Source organism: Sphaerodactylus townsendi, linkage group LG16, assembly GCF_021028975.2.
Source record: "Sphaerodactylus townsendi isolate TG3544 linkage group LG16, MPM_Stown_v2.3, whole genome shotgun sequence".
NCBI classification, from domain to species: domain Eukaryota; kingdom Metazoa; phylum Chordata; class Lepidosauria; order Squamata; family Sphaerodactylidae; genus Sphaerodactylus; species Sphaerodactylus townsendi.
In genome coordinates, this window is record NC_059440.1 from 19,038,766 (window position 1) to 19,054,282 (window position 15,517).

At 47.1% G+C, this 15,517-nt stretch overlaps 1 protein-coding gene across 3 annotated transcripts in view; it reads right to left on the bottom strand.

Annotated features, from left to right (window-relative positions):
* Window positions 1-15,517, bottom strand: part of PITPNM3 (PITPNM family member 3) — a 109,546-nt gene that overhangs the window by 36,209 nt on the left and 57,820 nt on the right. For 2 of the 3 annotated variants that reach the window (XM_048518768.1, XM_048518769.1), the window contains one exon: window positions 1,007-1,083. The exons of the other annotated variant lie outside the window; for it this stretch is intronic. In XM_048518768.1, the coding sequence (XP_048374725.1) occupies window positions 1,007-1,083 (77 nt within the window). The remainder of the gene's footprint in view (window positions 1-1,006; window positions 1,084-15,517) is intronic. 3 annotated transcript variants of the gene reach the window in all.

The following is a 15,517-nucleotide window of genomic DNA, read 5'->3' on the forward strand; positions in this document are numbered from 1 at the left end:
CACAAACTGAACATGAGTCAGTAGTGTGATGCGGCGGCCAAGAAAGCCAACGAGATTCTGGGGTGTAGCCATAGGAGTATAGTGTCTAGATCAGGGGTAGGGAACCTGCGGCTCTCCAGATGTTCAGGAACTACAATTCCCACCAGCCTCTGTCAGCATGGCCAATTGGCCATGCTGGTAGGGGCTGATGGGAATTGTAGTTCCTGAACATCTGGAGAGCAGCAGGTTCCCTACCCCTGGTCTAGATCGAGGGATGTAATTGTACCTCTCTATTCTGCATTAGTTAGACCTCACCTGGAATATTGTGTACAGTTATGGGCACCGCAATTCAAGCTGGAACGGGTCCAGAGGAGGGCAACCAAAATGGTCAAAGGTCTGGAAATCATGCCCTACAAGGAGAGACTTAGGGAACTGGGTATGTTTAATTTGGTGAAGAGAAGGTTGAGAGGTCACATGATAGCCACATTTAGATATTTGAAGGGATGACATGTTGGTGAGGGAGCGAGCTTGTTTTCTGCTACTCCAGAGACTAGGAGCAGGAGTCATGGGTTCAAGGTGAAGGAAAAGAGATTCCACCTAACCATCAGGAAAAACTTCCTGACAGTAAGAACTGTTTAACAGTGGAATGCACTACCTTGGAGTGTGGTGGAGTCTCCTTCTTTGGAGGTTTTTAAAGAGAGGTTAGATGACAATCTGACAGGACTGCTTTCATTGCGTGTTTCTGCATTGCAGGGGGTTGGACTTGATGGCCCTTGAGGTCTCTTCCAACTCTATGATTGTATGATTCCCCTTCATAGCAAGAGCAGGATACGACTTGGAATGCGCACCAACTGCAGAAATGAAAGGGATGCTCCACTGTGACGGGGACACCCCCATTAGTTGCAGCCAGCCTCCTGGATGGAAATCTGTTCTCCAGTCAAATCTTAAAACTGCACAGCAGAAGTTGAGGGCACCTCCTCAGCAAAACCCAGCTGCTGCTTGAAGCATGTTAGGTGAAAAGTCTCACCTCACTGTCCTCGTGAATCTCAATGCTGCCTTGAGCAGGATAACGCTGCTTCCTTAAAGAGGCCCTATACAGTTCTCCTGAAAGAAGTGGGGGGGAGAGAGAGAGGGAGGGAGGAGAGAATACCCCATATCAATCAAAACTTAAAATGACTTTCACTTCTGGTTGCATTAGACTTACAAAAGCCTGCAAGACAGGCCAGCGTGGTGTAGTGGTTAAGAGCAACAGAGACTAATCTGGAGAGCCAGGTTTGATGCCCCACTCCTACACATGAAGCCTGCTGGGTGACCTTGGGCCAGTCACAGTTCTCTCAGAACTCTCTCAGCTCCGCTACCTCACCAGGTGTCTGTTGTGGGGAGAGGAAGGGAAGGCGATTGTAAGCCGCTTTGGGTCTCTTTAAAGGTAGAGAAAAGCAGGATATTAAAACTAGCTCTTCTTCTTCTGATTCATTTTCTCTTAAGGATGCTCTCCAGTAGCATCACTATTGCCTGGTGAAAGTTCTTGTCATGTAACAGAGGGAACAGGAGGGAGAGGCTGCTTTTATTGTTCTGTTTGTTTACTGTTTACCGCCTTTTAAAGTAATTTGCTGTAAAAGGCACACCTGAAGCACTAGGCTTTCAGTCAATTATATACTTTCATTTTTTAGTCCAGGCTTTTCAGTGCTTCAAAAGCCATTCCTCGGAATACTGCCACTGTCTTCGGCTGTGTTTTCTGTTTCCCTTTTCCCTCCCAGTATCTCCTCAGCCAATGGGTAGAAAGAGACAGAGAGCTGGGCACAATAGATGAATCAGTATTTTCTTCAGCCTCTGTCTTCTAACTTTGGTCTCTGCCTTGTCATATATAGTGGCACAGCAATAGGGAGCAGGGAACTGGAGTCATGAGCATTGCAGGGCCGCATCCCCCCACAACTGTGCTCCGGCACCAAACTTCCTGTGAAATTCAGGGCAGGGGAACAGATGAACGCCAGTGAGCGGGGCTCACCCTGTCCCCAAACTGTGACCATGGGGGAGCCTGGTGCCCAGGGTGAGCCCTGCATACCATTTTATAAAGCTACACCCCTGGGCATATAGGAGCCTCCTGCTAACCACACTGAGACCCCCCCCCCCATCAGCTCCTGAGGGTGCGGCCTGCCCTTTCCCAAACAAACACGTTGCCTTCCGATCCTAGTGGGAGCTCCACGCCACATGCTATTCTGGAACTGACAGCGGATCTTTAAAAAGTTAAATGCTGTCAGGAGCAAAGTTTTTAAATCCCCGCCCCCAGTTTTCCCACCCAAAGGAGAAAAAAAATCTATCTCCACAAGCGTATAATATAATGTGTTTATGGTGAGGATTTTGAATTTGGAATACCGCTCAAAGAGGGTAACGGCAATAGATGTAAACATTACTAAAAATGTCAATATTTGTACTGAGATGGTGGCGTCCCAGGATGCGAGTCTGGAATGTAGCACTTCAGGCTACAGCTGGGGAATGCAGTTTTATAGACTCATTTTAAAAATCCATGCAACAGAGAACTAGCACAGCAGGGAGCGGACTGTGCTAAAGCCTCTCCGCCTGTGGTGATAGATTTTTTTTTCCTTGTGGGGAATGTTCTATGCAGTTGCTTTGAAAAATAGTGCCGCCATCCCTCACAGCCCCACTTCCTGAAGTGGCAGAGAGCCCTTGAGCTCCTGCCACAAGACTTTTATCACCTCGCGGCCTGGATAAGACAGGTTTGCTCAAGCACTACTGCTGAGCCGCACGAAAATCATGCTGGAGTTAGTCAGCACTTTCAGAAAAACCTCAGCTCTGCCACAGTCAAACAATAAAATCATCTCAGCTTCCCTTAACTAAAATTCTAGCTTTTCACCGCACAAGAGAGGCCGACAGACAGAAGCAAACACCGGCAGGAATCGATATAAAAATAACTCCAGCCGCACTGTGGGCTTTTCCAACTGCCATTTCAAGACACTTGGAAATGGCAGCCACCACAGGCAAGCCCTCTTTTCAAAGCAGTTGCCTGTTTCTTCAGGGAAAAGGACGCTGGCTTTCTGTCAGACAACGGCACCTGGAAATAAGAGAATAAATACAGAATCTGGGTCTCTCTGGGCACTCTCTGAGAAGGAAAGGCTCAAAATTTCCCCTTCAAAGATGCCTGGCAGGCCAAAGGAAATTCCCAACTGTGCATGGCTGCTCTGTTAGTGCCTCAGTCTCTAAGGGTAAAAATGAAAGCACTAAGGGAAGAGACAGGCATGGCCTCAGCAGCACAGAGAAGGGCTGATACACAATTACGTCTCTAGGAAGTACAACCATGATGTTTTCAAGGATACCCCTGAAGATATGAAGAGTAAATTGGCAGCCCTGACCTGGGTAGGCCAGGCTAGCTTGTTCTCCTCAGATTTCTGTGGTGGGAATTTTACCACACAGAGAAGCAGCTAACGCACCGATTAGAAGGGTAAAAGGTAAATGTTTATCAGGAGAACTACATTTAAGACAGGAAGGAAGGTAAGATAGCATGCTGCTATATTGCCAGCTAGGAAGAGAAGCAGGATATTAGACCTGAGACATAAGGACAGACAAGAGGGGACATAAAAGGACAGAGGGGTCACTGACATTACAGCCCTCCCTAGCTGACCACTTTCCCACCCCCCTGCTGGGTCTTCATTTCAGTTCCTTTGCACATTAGACTTTGTTACATCCAACACTTGGAAGCTAAGCAGGGTTGGCTAGTACATACATACATAAAACCTTTATTAGGCATAATACGAATATAACAACCAGCATTATCCAGGCAAATGTTCCATACATAAAACCATCACAGGTATTATTCCAAAGTTCCTAAAAGAAACCTAGCTACAGAATTTAAAATCACAGAAGAAGAGTTGTTTAGTAGGAATGCAACCTTCCCAGCAACAGAGTATTCCTTAAACTTAGCAGGAAGAAGAGTCAAAAGCCTGGTCCTAGCTTCTTCATATTTGGGGCAATTAAGCATTATATGTTCCATAGATTGCACCACTATAGAACAGTGGGGGCATTTCCGCTCTTCTTGAGTCGTTTCTTAAGAAACCTCCCTTGGAGTACAGAACAAAGGGAAAGGAATTACAACGAGCCCTTGTGTATATCCATCTAAGCTTGGGCTCTTGGAGTATACTCAGATAGTCTGCCATCAGATTGGTTTTGAATTTGATGTTGAAAAAGAAGGGGGAACAGTTACTTCACGCTTGGTCTTGTAGAACTTGTAGCTCCTGGTCAAGGAGTCGCCTTTTTAGTTGAAAAAAGAGTTCGGAAGGAGGTAGCATTTGTAAAGAGTCCCAGGAGAATCCCAGGGAAAGTATTTTAATTTCAACTGCCCGCCACCACTTAGATCCATGGAGTTGGGGGAGGATATGATTGATAAGGCTACCAGTGTCGGGGTTGGCCAGTATTGGGTTAGAGACCACCAATGGATACCAGGGTCGCTACGCAGAGGCAGGTAGCGGCAAATCACTTCGGAAGGTCTCTTGTCCTTAAAACCCTACCGAGTCCTGATAAGTTGGCTGTGGCCAGACGGCACTTCTCACCACCACCAAATTAAATGGAGGGACACGTCACAGTGTTTGCAAACATGCACACAACAAACCCTTGTGTATTCGCCAGCCCGGAGCGGGTGGAGCTTTCCAGGTGAGTGCCCGTTCAGAGCTTAGCCTGAGTGATGTGTAACCCAGCCCTCAGAAACACGGTGTCCACAGGGGTTCGTTTTGAAAGAGAAAGATGCCGGGGCTGCAGCTCCATGCCCCAAACTAGCGAATATTAGGACTGATTGAGGAAGACGCTACGCCTTCTCACCCAGTGTTTGAGATTGGTTAGATGCTGCACACTTACATATTGTCTCTCACACTCAAAGATTAAAAAATTGCAGTTGGGAGGTACAGATTCTGTGCCAAGGAGAATCTCAACAAGCAGTTTATATAGGTCATCAAATGCAGCAAAAAGCCATGGGGTGTACACTGCAATTTTGTCATGCTGTTTTGCATAATTTATTCTGATTTTGCTAGGGAAGAACAGCTCGGGGCCCAAAAATATTCAGCCATCTGTCTTGCTTCTAAGATTCCAACAGCCATCGCTGCCATGCTTTCGAAGCATTTCAGTCAGTTACGTGGGCTAGTAATGTGCTTAAAAAAAGAAGAAGTGAAATTAACATTTTTCAGGAAGCTAAGCTGTAGAAGGGAGAACCATACATGCAGATCTGAGCTCTGAGGGGGGAAGGGAAAGGAGATTGTAAGCCCCTTTGAATCTCCTTACAGGAGAGGAAGGGGGGATATAAATCCAAACTCCTCTTCTTCTTTCAGGAAGAATGGGGTAAAAAGGCTATAGAGCGATACTTTGTCCTATTCAGAAGCTTATAGGAAATTAAAAGGTCAACCATTGGATAGAGAGTTCTCTACCCTAATCACCGCAGCCAAGAAAACGTGCTCCCCCCTGTATCTTTCTCTCCCATTTGAATGGGGCCACTTGGTACACTATCTGTATTACTTAATAAACCCTGTTCAAAGGAGAGCCATAATGCTCGTCAGGTTTAATGTTATGCCTTCTCCCTTGTTACATGGCAGATTTAATAAGCAAGAAAAGGCTAAAAGATTGTGCCCATGTAATGATGACAAGATTCCAGAATCTCCTGGCCCACAGTGCTATTTTACTGTTCAGATTCAAGGAAATCAGATCCAAGTATGTGAATCTTACTCCTTTACATTTACCCCATCGCCCCGATTTAATTAGATTACACTAGTTGGACAACCCTGATCCTTCTCTCTGTATGATAGTGGCAGACTTTCTCCTGGAAATTACTAAACGCCAGTAGATTTCCTTCGACCTAACATTTATTTCCTGTATTGTACATGCTTTTTAATCTGTTTTTTGTTATTGTTGTACTGTTGTCTATGCCAATAAAGGCTTGCTTCTATAGAGCGATACAATTTCAGACACACTGCCCAGTTGTAGATCGATTTCTGATCCTACCTCAGAAGAGTGTTGTCAGAATGCCTATGAACACCCAATAAAAAAGTGCTACCAAAGGAGGAGAGTTTGGATTTATATCCCGCTTTTCTCAACCATAAGAAGTCTCAAAGAAGTTTGCAAATTCCTTCTCTTTCTCTCTCCACAACAGACCCCTGGTGAGGCAGGTGGGGCAGAGAGAGTTCTGAGAGAACTGTGACTTCATGTGAAGGAGTGGGGAATCCAACCCGGTTCTCCAGATCAGAGTCTACCACTCTTAACCACTACATCACACCAGCTCTCAAAGGAAAGCAGCCTATTATTACTAAAATTTTCTCAGCCTCCTGAGGGCCATAACTGTACATTCCATTCTACCAAACTGGGCCAGCACCAGCTTTTTGTAGGGCCTGGGCAACAAACTGGGAGTCCCTGCCCTTTCCCCACTGGTACCATGTCTTCCTCCATTAGTCCATCCTCTTCCTTGCACAGGTCCCTCACCTGCTTCTACTGGGTCAGGGGATGGGGAAGAATGGACCATGGCTGCTTTGCCTGGCCCTGTTTCCCCCAACCAGCAGCACCAAAGAAATTTCACACACTGCCACCATGGTGACCCATGACTGTCCTTCTCTGACCACACTACCCTTCCCCACCCCCCACACAGTGACCCAGTCAGAGGTCCACGACTGTCACCACTTGACTAAGAATATGTGGGAAGTGTGATTCACTTTGCCCTGAGCTTGCCCTTACAGCCTTCTCTGTTTTTCTCCACACAAATCAGTTGCCACAGAAACAGCTGTAGAATCTTGTGGTCAAGATGTGCATGTCATACATATTTGGGATCGCAATCAGGAGTGCCCCCTCCAAAGACCAATGTCTGCCCACCCCACCCATTTACACACTGAGGCCATGCCGGTTTGCATGATGGACTTCTTGAATCAGGTATGTCTCCTCATAGCAGTTGCCGGGGAATACAGGAGAGAGGATGCCGCTGCATCCATCCTGCTTGTGGACTTCCTAGAAACAGCTGGTCAGCCAATGTGTGAACAGAATGCTGGGCTTGACAGACCTTTGATTTGATACAGCAGGGCTCTGCTTAGGTTCTTATATGCATAAGGGACAGCGTGTGGTAGACGAGGAGGACAAGAAGGAGAAGAAGAGGAGAAGGAGTTCGGATTTATATCCCACCTTTCTCTCTTGTAAGGAGACTCAAGGTGGCCTACAAACTGCTTTCCCTTCATCTCCCCACAACAGACATCTTGTGAGGTAGGTGGGACTGAGGGAGTTCTGAGGGAACTGTGTCTAGCCCAAGGTGGAATGTAGGAGTGGGGAAACAAATGTGATTCACAAGAGTCTGCCACTCATGGGGAGGAGTGGGGAATTAAACGCGGTTCTCCAGATTAGAATCCACCTGCTCTTAACCACTACACCATGCTGGCATCAGACAAGGATTGAGTTTAAATTCCCACAGAATTTTTTTTTTCTGATTTTGCCTGCCAAGGAATTTGTGAGTACTGACTGGAAGACAGACTTTATTTCACTGAGTATCAAGACAGAGAATGGGTACAGCAGAGTGGCTCACGGATCCATGCCAAGTGCATCTACTCAGAATCCCATTCCCTTCTGTTCTACGGTGTTTACTCCCAGGAAATGGGTTATTTAGATTGCACTGTAAGAACTGCATGCTGTAAGATGAAAAGCCATCTATTAAAATCCTGCCTGTATCAACAGTGGAGGGCGGGCTATGAATCTAATAAACAAGCAAAACAAACAGACATCTGCAATGATATGAGGATAATTATAGTGGCTGGCCCTGCAGGGTTGTTGTAAGAATTCCTGAGAGATAGTGCCTTAAAAATGTCCAGAACGAGCAAAGAGTTCCCCACATTCATTTCAATTACTTCAATAATTAGCCACATTAATCACATTACACACACCGTTGGCTAATTTTGTCCAAGACTGATCTCAATTTTATACATCTTGCTACAATCTCATTTAATTTGTCAGCTGTCATAATACTAGTTACGATCAAGCAACTGTAAATTAATACAGAGATTTTAAGGTCGATACGACTCTAAACTCGGCAAGATCCATGTCTGGCTTTTGTACCAAAGTGTTTCATAAACTGCTAAATCAAGGTCTTAAAAGCAACAAAGTGAAAAAAAAAAACCCAATTACTCCTCCATTAAGACTACTGATGTTGTAACCACCAACAAAACATTCCCTTCTATTTGGTTTTAACAACAGCTGAGGGACGCTACATTTTCCTGCCGGAGCAAGAGCAGCAAATCAGCACTCTTGTTTGCTACATTTTCATTAGACAGCAGATCCTAGTTAGGCAAACCCTGTTGCTCAATATACAGAGAGTTTGGGCTTCCTCAGTCATATCAATTTCTCAGGCTTCTTTACTGAAGAAAAAGGAGATCTGTATTGTCAAAGGAGATCGGTTTCCAGAAACTGCCCAGTTTACGCCTGCCTTTACCAACCGAAATCTTTGAAACAGACTGAATGAAAAGATGTTGATAACAGAGGTGAAGTGCCAAAGGGGACAGCTTAAGGCATTTTTCCCTTGGAGGAAGACTGGATATCTTGGGGCTCTGTTCTTCTCCACAGAGATTAGCTTATTCTTTGGTGTGTCCCTTCAGAATAGCTCAAGGGTAAGCCAGACAAGCCAGTGCTTGCACTGCCACTCACACGGTCAGGAGTTCGAGCCCCCTGTGGGTCAGATATCCTGGCAGCTGGCTCATGGCCAACTCAGCCATCCATCCATTTCTTGGTCGGTAAATAAGTACCTAGCTCATAGCTAGGAGGTAACGAATAGCTGGGGAAAGCAATGGCAAGTTACCCCACAAAAGAGGCTTGCCTATGAAATCACTGCTTACACCAGTACCCCAGAGTCGAACCCGACTGAAGGGGAAACTTTACCTTTTTTTAAGCCAGACAATCTCTCTGGGTATCAGACAGTTTCTCTTACTCACTGGAGGTTTGAAAAGTGCTTGGCAGAAGGTTTGATATAACCACAAGCAACTGGTTATGTTATTGTCGGCAATTAAAGCTTAGCATCAAGATTTAATTATTGAAATCCACATTGTTAAAAAATAATAAAAATCCAGCCTTCCATTAGATCAGCCTCCCACCTTCATGATTTAATTGGCAGAAGAGAAAACCTACACATGAATAACCTCAGGATGATTTCAGCCAAATGGATACTCCAAAATGAACTTCCCTATCTATCGCCATACGTGAGGAGTTGTCATTCAAGACGCTACGATGTGGGATAACCAAGCTGTTGAAGATCGAAAGCTGACCTTCCAGAAGAAATACATTCACAAACAATCAAAGAGAGAGAGAGTGGGAGAAAATGAGAAGCATGGGACTCAAATTCTGGGCAAGAAGAAAGCAAAGTTGAAGCTCCACAAATGAGAGGAATTCCATACAAAATGGGGGGACTTGAAAGCCCCTTTGGAGATCTGGTTATGGAGTTGGACATTAAATACAGCTACAGAAATGGGAGAGAGCCAGCATGGTGTAGTGCTTAAGAGTGGTGGACTCTAATTGGGAGCCGCAGGTCCGATTTCCTCCACATGAAGCCTACTGAGAGATCATGGGCTAGTCCAGAGGTCTGCAACCTGTGGCTCTCCAGATGTTCATGGACTACAGTTCCCATCTCAGAACTTTCTCAGTCCCATGCGGTGAAACTGCAACAAACCCACTCAGTCCATTTCTGACCTGATGGCACTTTCCATGGGCCAGTCACAGTTCTCTCAGAACTTTCTCAGTCCATGCAGAGGTAGGCAATGGCAAACCACCTCAAGTCAGCTCTGACCTGATGGCACTTTCCATGGGCCAGTCACAGTTCTCTCAGAACTTTCTCACAGCCCATGCAGAGGTAGGCAATGGCAAACCACCTCAAGTCAGCTCTGACCTGAGGGTACTTTCCATGGGCCAGTCACAGTTCTCTCAGAACTTTCTCACAGCCCATGCAGAGGTAGGCAATGGCAAACCACCTCAAGTCAGCTCTGACCTGAGGGTACTTTCCAAGGGCCAGTCACAGTTCTCTCAGAACTTTCTCACTGCCCGCACGAGGTGAGCAGTAATAAACCACCTCGAGGGTACTTTCCAAGGGCCAGTCACAGTTCTCTCAGAACTTTCTCACTGCCCATGCAGAGGTAGGCAATGGCAAACCACCTCAAGTCAGCTCTGACCTGATGGCCCTTTCCACCACCACCATAGAAACAGAAAGTTCCAATCAGCTAGCATGATTCTCAGCAAAATAAACATACTGTAACACAAGAAACTGCCGTTATTCAGAGTAACGTCTCACTAAAAAACACAGGCCAAGGTGCTGTTTGCTAAGACAAGCTGGGCCTGTTGGGTAGCAAAGTCTTCAGAAAAGCTGTTATAAGAGACAAGAATGCGGACAATTTTCTAAAAGACTGGAAATTCTTTGCGGACTACTTATTGAAAACATATACAAACAGAGAAACAACGGCAGGATTCGAGACTTAAATGAAAACAGTGTATTGGATCAAGACAACTTTATAAGAAGGGCTAAGAGTGAAAAAAAGGTAGATATTAATTATAAGCACGGAGTTAGAATTATGCTGGGATCCTTAGTGAGGTAGCTGGAAGTCACCATGCATATGTGTAGGTGTTTGTGTAGGTGTTTTTTTTCCCCTTTTCATTTAGTACTATTATAGGGGGGAGGGGGATTAGATTTGAATTTTTTCTTTATCTTTCTATGTATGTGATATTTAGATGTGCAAACTGAGCAAAAAAACTCTCATCATAGAAAAGCAAAGGAGGACAGTTTTGAGCCCTTCTTTGGAATGTTGCCAAAACACGGTCCTGCCAGCTGCGACCTTGATGCTGGGGGTACCAACAGAGAAAACAGTTCCGGCCACAGATGGTACCGCAATAAAATGAGAGCTGCGGAAGGGCCCCGCACTCTGCGGGGAAGGGAGAGAGAACTGTTCAGAAAAACAGAGAGATTTCATTAGCCATTGAAATGAAGCTGATTACTGGGAAAATTATGTGTTTTTCTATTTACTGGAGAAGCTTTAATGAGGTAAAATTATAACAAGGCTTAGCGGGACTCACTGAACCTCCCAGGTGAGGTAACAGCTTTTTGCCAGTTTTCCTTGGCAATCTTTACTTATACTGTCATTACCACAATTTATGCTAATTACGTCATTATGCAAACGACTGCAACAAAGGAGGCTAAATCAAATCCCATAGAAAAGGTGGAACTTTGGGGGCATAATAGCTCACCGTTCTGAAAGGAGAAGGGAGGCTGCTGCACTGGTTGAAAAGCAGATCTGGATGAAAAGGAGAACAAACCGACACGCGGAGAGTTTCAAGGTTTTAAAAAAGAGGAAAAAGCTTAAAAAGGCAAGATGGAGAAGGCCTCGGCCAGAGTCATAGTCCTGAGACTTCTCAGTTAGGGTCCTTCACGCCGGCAGGTCCTAGGCATGTTGTGGGGATCTGTCCCTATCTGCCTTCTTGAGAGATACCACGGTGTCGCAGTTAAGAGCAGGTCGACTCTAACACTAAGAACTGAGTTTGATTCTCGACTTCTCCACATGAGAGGCAGAGTCTTATCTGGTGAACCAGATTGGTTTCGCCACTCCTACCCATGAAGTCTGCTGGGTGACCTTGAGTTGTCACAGTTCTCTTGGAACTCTCTCAGCCCCTCCTACCGCACAAAGAGTCTGTTGTGGGGAGAGGAAGGCAGAGGTGTAGCAAGGGGGAAAGCGCCCGGTGAACTGGTGCGTCCTCTGCCCCGCCCAGAACGCCCCGTCCCACCCTGCCACACCCCCACAGGGGCGCCCCCCGGTGTGTTGTGCCCCCCATCCCCTTGGAGCTACGCCTCTGGAGGAAGGGAAAGGAGTTTGTAAGTTGCCTTAAGTTTCTTGCAGGAGAAAACGGTGGGATATGAATCCAAACTTTTCTTCTTCTACCCCCGCTTTACAATGTCTATGGGTGATCTCATCCAAACCCACGCGTCTTCAGTTGTCCATCTGATGTTTCCACTCTTGCATCTCTTTTATTGCCGTCTTAAAGCTAATGGCTTGTATCCTGGCTAAGACTGGAAGCAGTTGCTCCAGCCTAAAGGAGATTTATGTCTGTTCCTATCAAAACAGCCATTTTTGAATTCGGAGAGAAAAGTCTTTTGCTTTTCAGGCTTTCAAACTTTTGCTTCATTGAGGGGATGACGTGTATCCGGGCAAGTACCAAATTGCTCTCTTCCGCACTTCCTCCCCCACCAAGCCTTTTTCTCCCTGCAAATGACCCGCTGACATTATCACCAACAATCCTGCTGAATGAGCCCAGAGAAGTGTCTTTTTGCCCTCCCTCCCATTTGCACCGCACGGTCACTCCGTCATCTCCAGTCGCAATTCCCTTTATGACATTTTTTTAAAAAAACCTTCCCTCCTTCAGCAAAAGCTCTGGGCGTCTCTCAGTTCACTGCAGCAGCATCCTCACCTCTGATCTGCATTTCCAGACGGCCACAGGAGTTTAAGATGCAAAAGCAAACGGGGGCACCACGCCCCCGGACTGGCAAAGATATTGCACTAAGGGAAAATATGTGGGGGGCGGGGGCGGGGGAGTTGATCGACTGTGAAAACTGCTCATCTCAGCGACGGGCGTTCAGTCCCAGTGCAAAGCACGCAGCCTTCCGAAAACAAATCAAAAGTAATTTCACCATCCTATCCAGTCAAAGGGAACCTGTAGATGTGGTGGAGGCATCCATAAAAATGGCCACAGGGCGTCCCCAAAAATGGGACTGAGGCTCCTAAATAGATGGTGTCATCCTTGCTTGGTGATTCTTTATTTGGGAACCAAAACTTAAGACAGTATTTGGTTTTCCTCCCAAAATGAATCCACGAGAAAGAGGACAGGAGAGATGGTTATCGGCTGAAATTCTTTCCATGTATGGCTTTGTCTTGTTTAACACACACAAACACACAGAAAGAGAATTTAAACAACCCCTAAACTTGCCAGCCAATCCACATAGTAATTTTTGCTAAAAAGGAGCCAGGTCAGACTGGGAAAGCAGTACTCAGACAAGTGACAGATGAGTAAATATTCACACAGCAAACCTTTCAGTTTCTCTTTATGACGTCCTTGAGTGAAATGCAGTTTTTCAAGGCCACGTTTTGGAAGAAAACACTGCTAGGAACTTGGGATTCTGGCAGAACTATTGTTTTTTTGGATCCGCCTAGGACAGGGGTCTGAAACCTGCGGCTCTCCAGATGTTCATGGACTACAAATCCCATCAGCCCCTGCCAGCATGGCCAATTGGGGCTGATGGGAATTGTAGTCCATGAACATCTGGAGAGCCGCAAACAGACCCCTGTCCTAAGACCTCTTCACACAATAATATTCTACGGTGTGCGACCTACCTGCAATGAGTCACTTTGCCCCAGATGGGGATTATGCATCACCGGGAGGTTTTGGGGGTGGAGCCTGAGGAAGACAGGATTTGGGGAGGGGGGGATTTCAGTGGAGTATTATGTCAGAGTCCATCATCCAAAGTAGCCATTTCCTTCAGGTGAACTGATCTTGGCCACTTGGAGACCAGTTGTAATAGTGCGAGATCTCCAGCCATCACCTGGAGGTTGGCATTGCAACCTGTTAGAGTGTCTGTGCTTGCTTAATGTTTGCACTCTCTTTACCACTATACAGACTCTCTCTGGGTTAGCGGTTCTTTCTTTTCCCTTCTCTTTCTCACATGCTGGCAACTGTAGATAACTAGAAGCATCTCTGGCACCTTCCTGGGGAAGGGGGGCGGGCAGACAGCCTCCTATCTCTTCAATGACCTTGGAGATGGACTTTCGCTGTCTTTCACTTTCCTGCTTTTGCTTTTCGTGGGAATGGGGAAGGAGGGGGTGTGGGCATTGAAAGGGATAAAGCAGGGGCCAGGTATGCAAGGGGTTAGCAACGCATTCGTTTCAATAAAGATTTCTGAACTGCAAAATCCAGAGTCCGGTGTTGAATGAAGTCGTGGATCTGACGCAACCTTAGCCCCAGGAGCTGCCTTTGCTGTCTGCTTGATGTCATTTGCCGGTCATTGCGTTCTCCTAGGGAAACACAGACTCCGCCGACCAATGGTATTAAGCTTTGCCAAAAATCTGAGGAACAGCGCTACAACCAACTATTCCTGCTCAAGGCTGAGTAATCCACCACCCCCAAGACTACTTAAGCGGCAACAGTGAAGCCTCCCGCTTATGAATTCCCTTGTCCAGGGGTCTGCAACCCGCGGCTCCGGAGCCGCATGCGGCTCTTTCAGCCTTATACTGTGGTTCCATGTGGCCTGGAGGTCGGAGGGTAGTGTGGGTGTGTCCCTCCAGCCATCCAGAGCAGCACTGGAAGGAAAGGTGAGTGGAGGGTTCAAACTGGAAGCGGCTCCGTCCCCTCTACTCACCTCTCCTTCCAGCGCTGCTCTGGAGGGCTGGAGGGACACGCCCACACTGCCCTCTGACCCCTGGAGGTTGGAGGGTAGCATGGGCGTGTTCCTCCAGAGCAACCACCATCCCCCCTCTGCCATCCCCACAGCTGCCACCCGTAGGGCAGAGGGGAGTTTCCCTGCCTGGTGCCGCTGCCTCCCGCAGTGTGAGAGGCGGCAGCACCGGGCGGGCCGCAGCCACCATCCCCCCTCTGCCCCATGGAGCAGACGGCTGCCTGCTCCGTCGGGCAGAGGGGGTTTCCCTGCCCAGCGCTGCTGCCTCCCACAGCGCAAGAGGCAGCTGTACCGGGCAGGCCCTACAGAGCAGCGCTGGAAGGAAAGGTGAGTGGAAGGGCCAAACTGGAGGCGGCTCCATGCGGACCCTCCTCTCCACCTCGGTAGATCTTCGGGGCCGTGGAAAACAGGTCCAAATGGCTCTTTGGGTAGTAAAGGTTGCCGACCCCTGCCTTTGTCCATCATCGTGCCATGCGAGTAAACCGTGAAGGCAGAAAGCAGCTCCTTCAATAAGAAGCCGTGGACCTCATTTTGCATTCCAGGCGCCCCACCTGGAGTGCTTCCTAATACAGTTTTAGATAACTAGCTGTGTCATAGCTGCCATTTATCAGATGGGGTCCAGGTTGCTGGAATAGACTCAAGCTGCTGGAAGATGTTGGCGTTCCCTCGGAAAGCTCCATCACTCAAGAGGAAAGTCTCTTGCACTGAATGTCGAGCAGCTGCTCTTATGCAAATGCACCATGGGATTTCAGTACCAGTAAGCTGTTTAGACGGAGGAGCTCGGGAGAGGTAGGGAGAGATAGACTGAGGCAGGAGGACCAGAGAAGGTGGAATACTGGGAAAAGACCTGCTCCCAATCCAACTGAACTGGCGTCCGTTTGTGTCACAGGGTACAGGAAACAATACGCTAATCCTTACCATGAACGGGGCTTCAGATGTCTACAGCATTCCCTCATTCACATTTCCAGGAAGTGATTTCAGAACGGGTTTACAAAAAGCTTGCAAAAAACTCCTTGGATTAGAAAAACAGACGCAGCACGTACCTTGGGAAATGGGCCCTCATTTTGTGAGGGCTTTGAAAACCCTTTTAAAACGGTCAAAAAG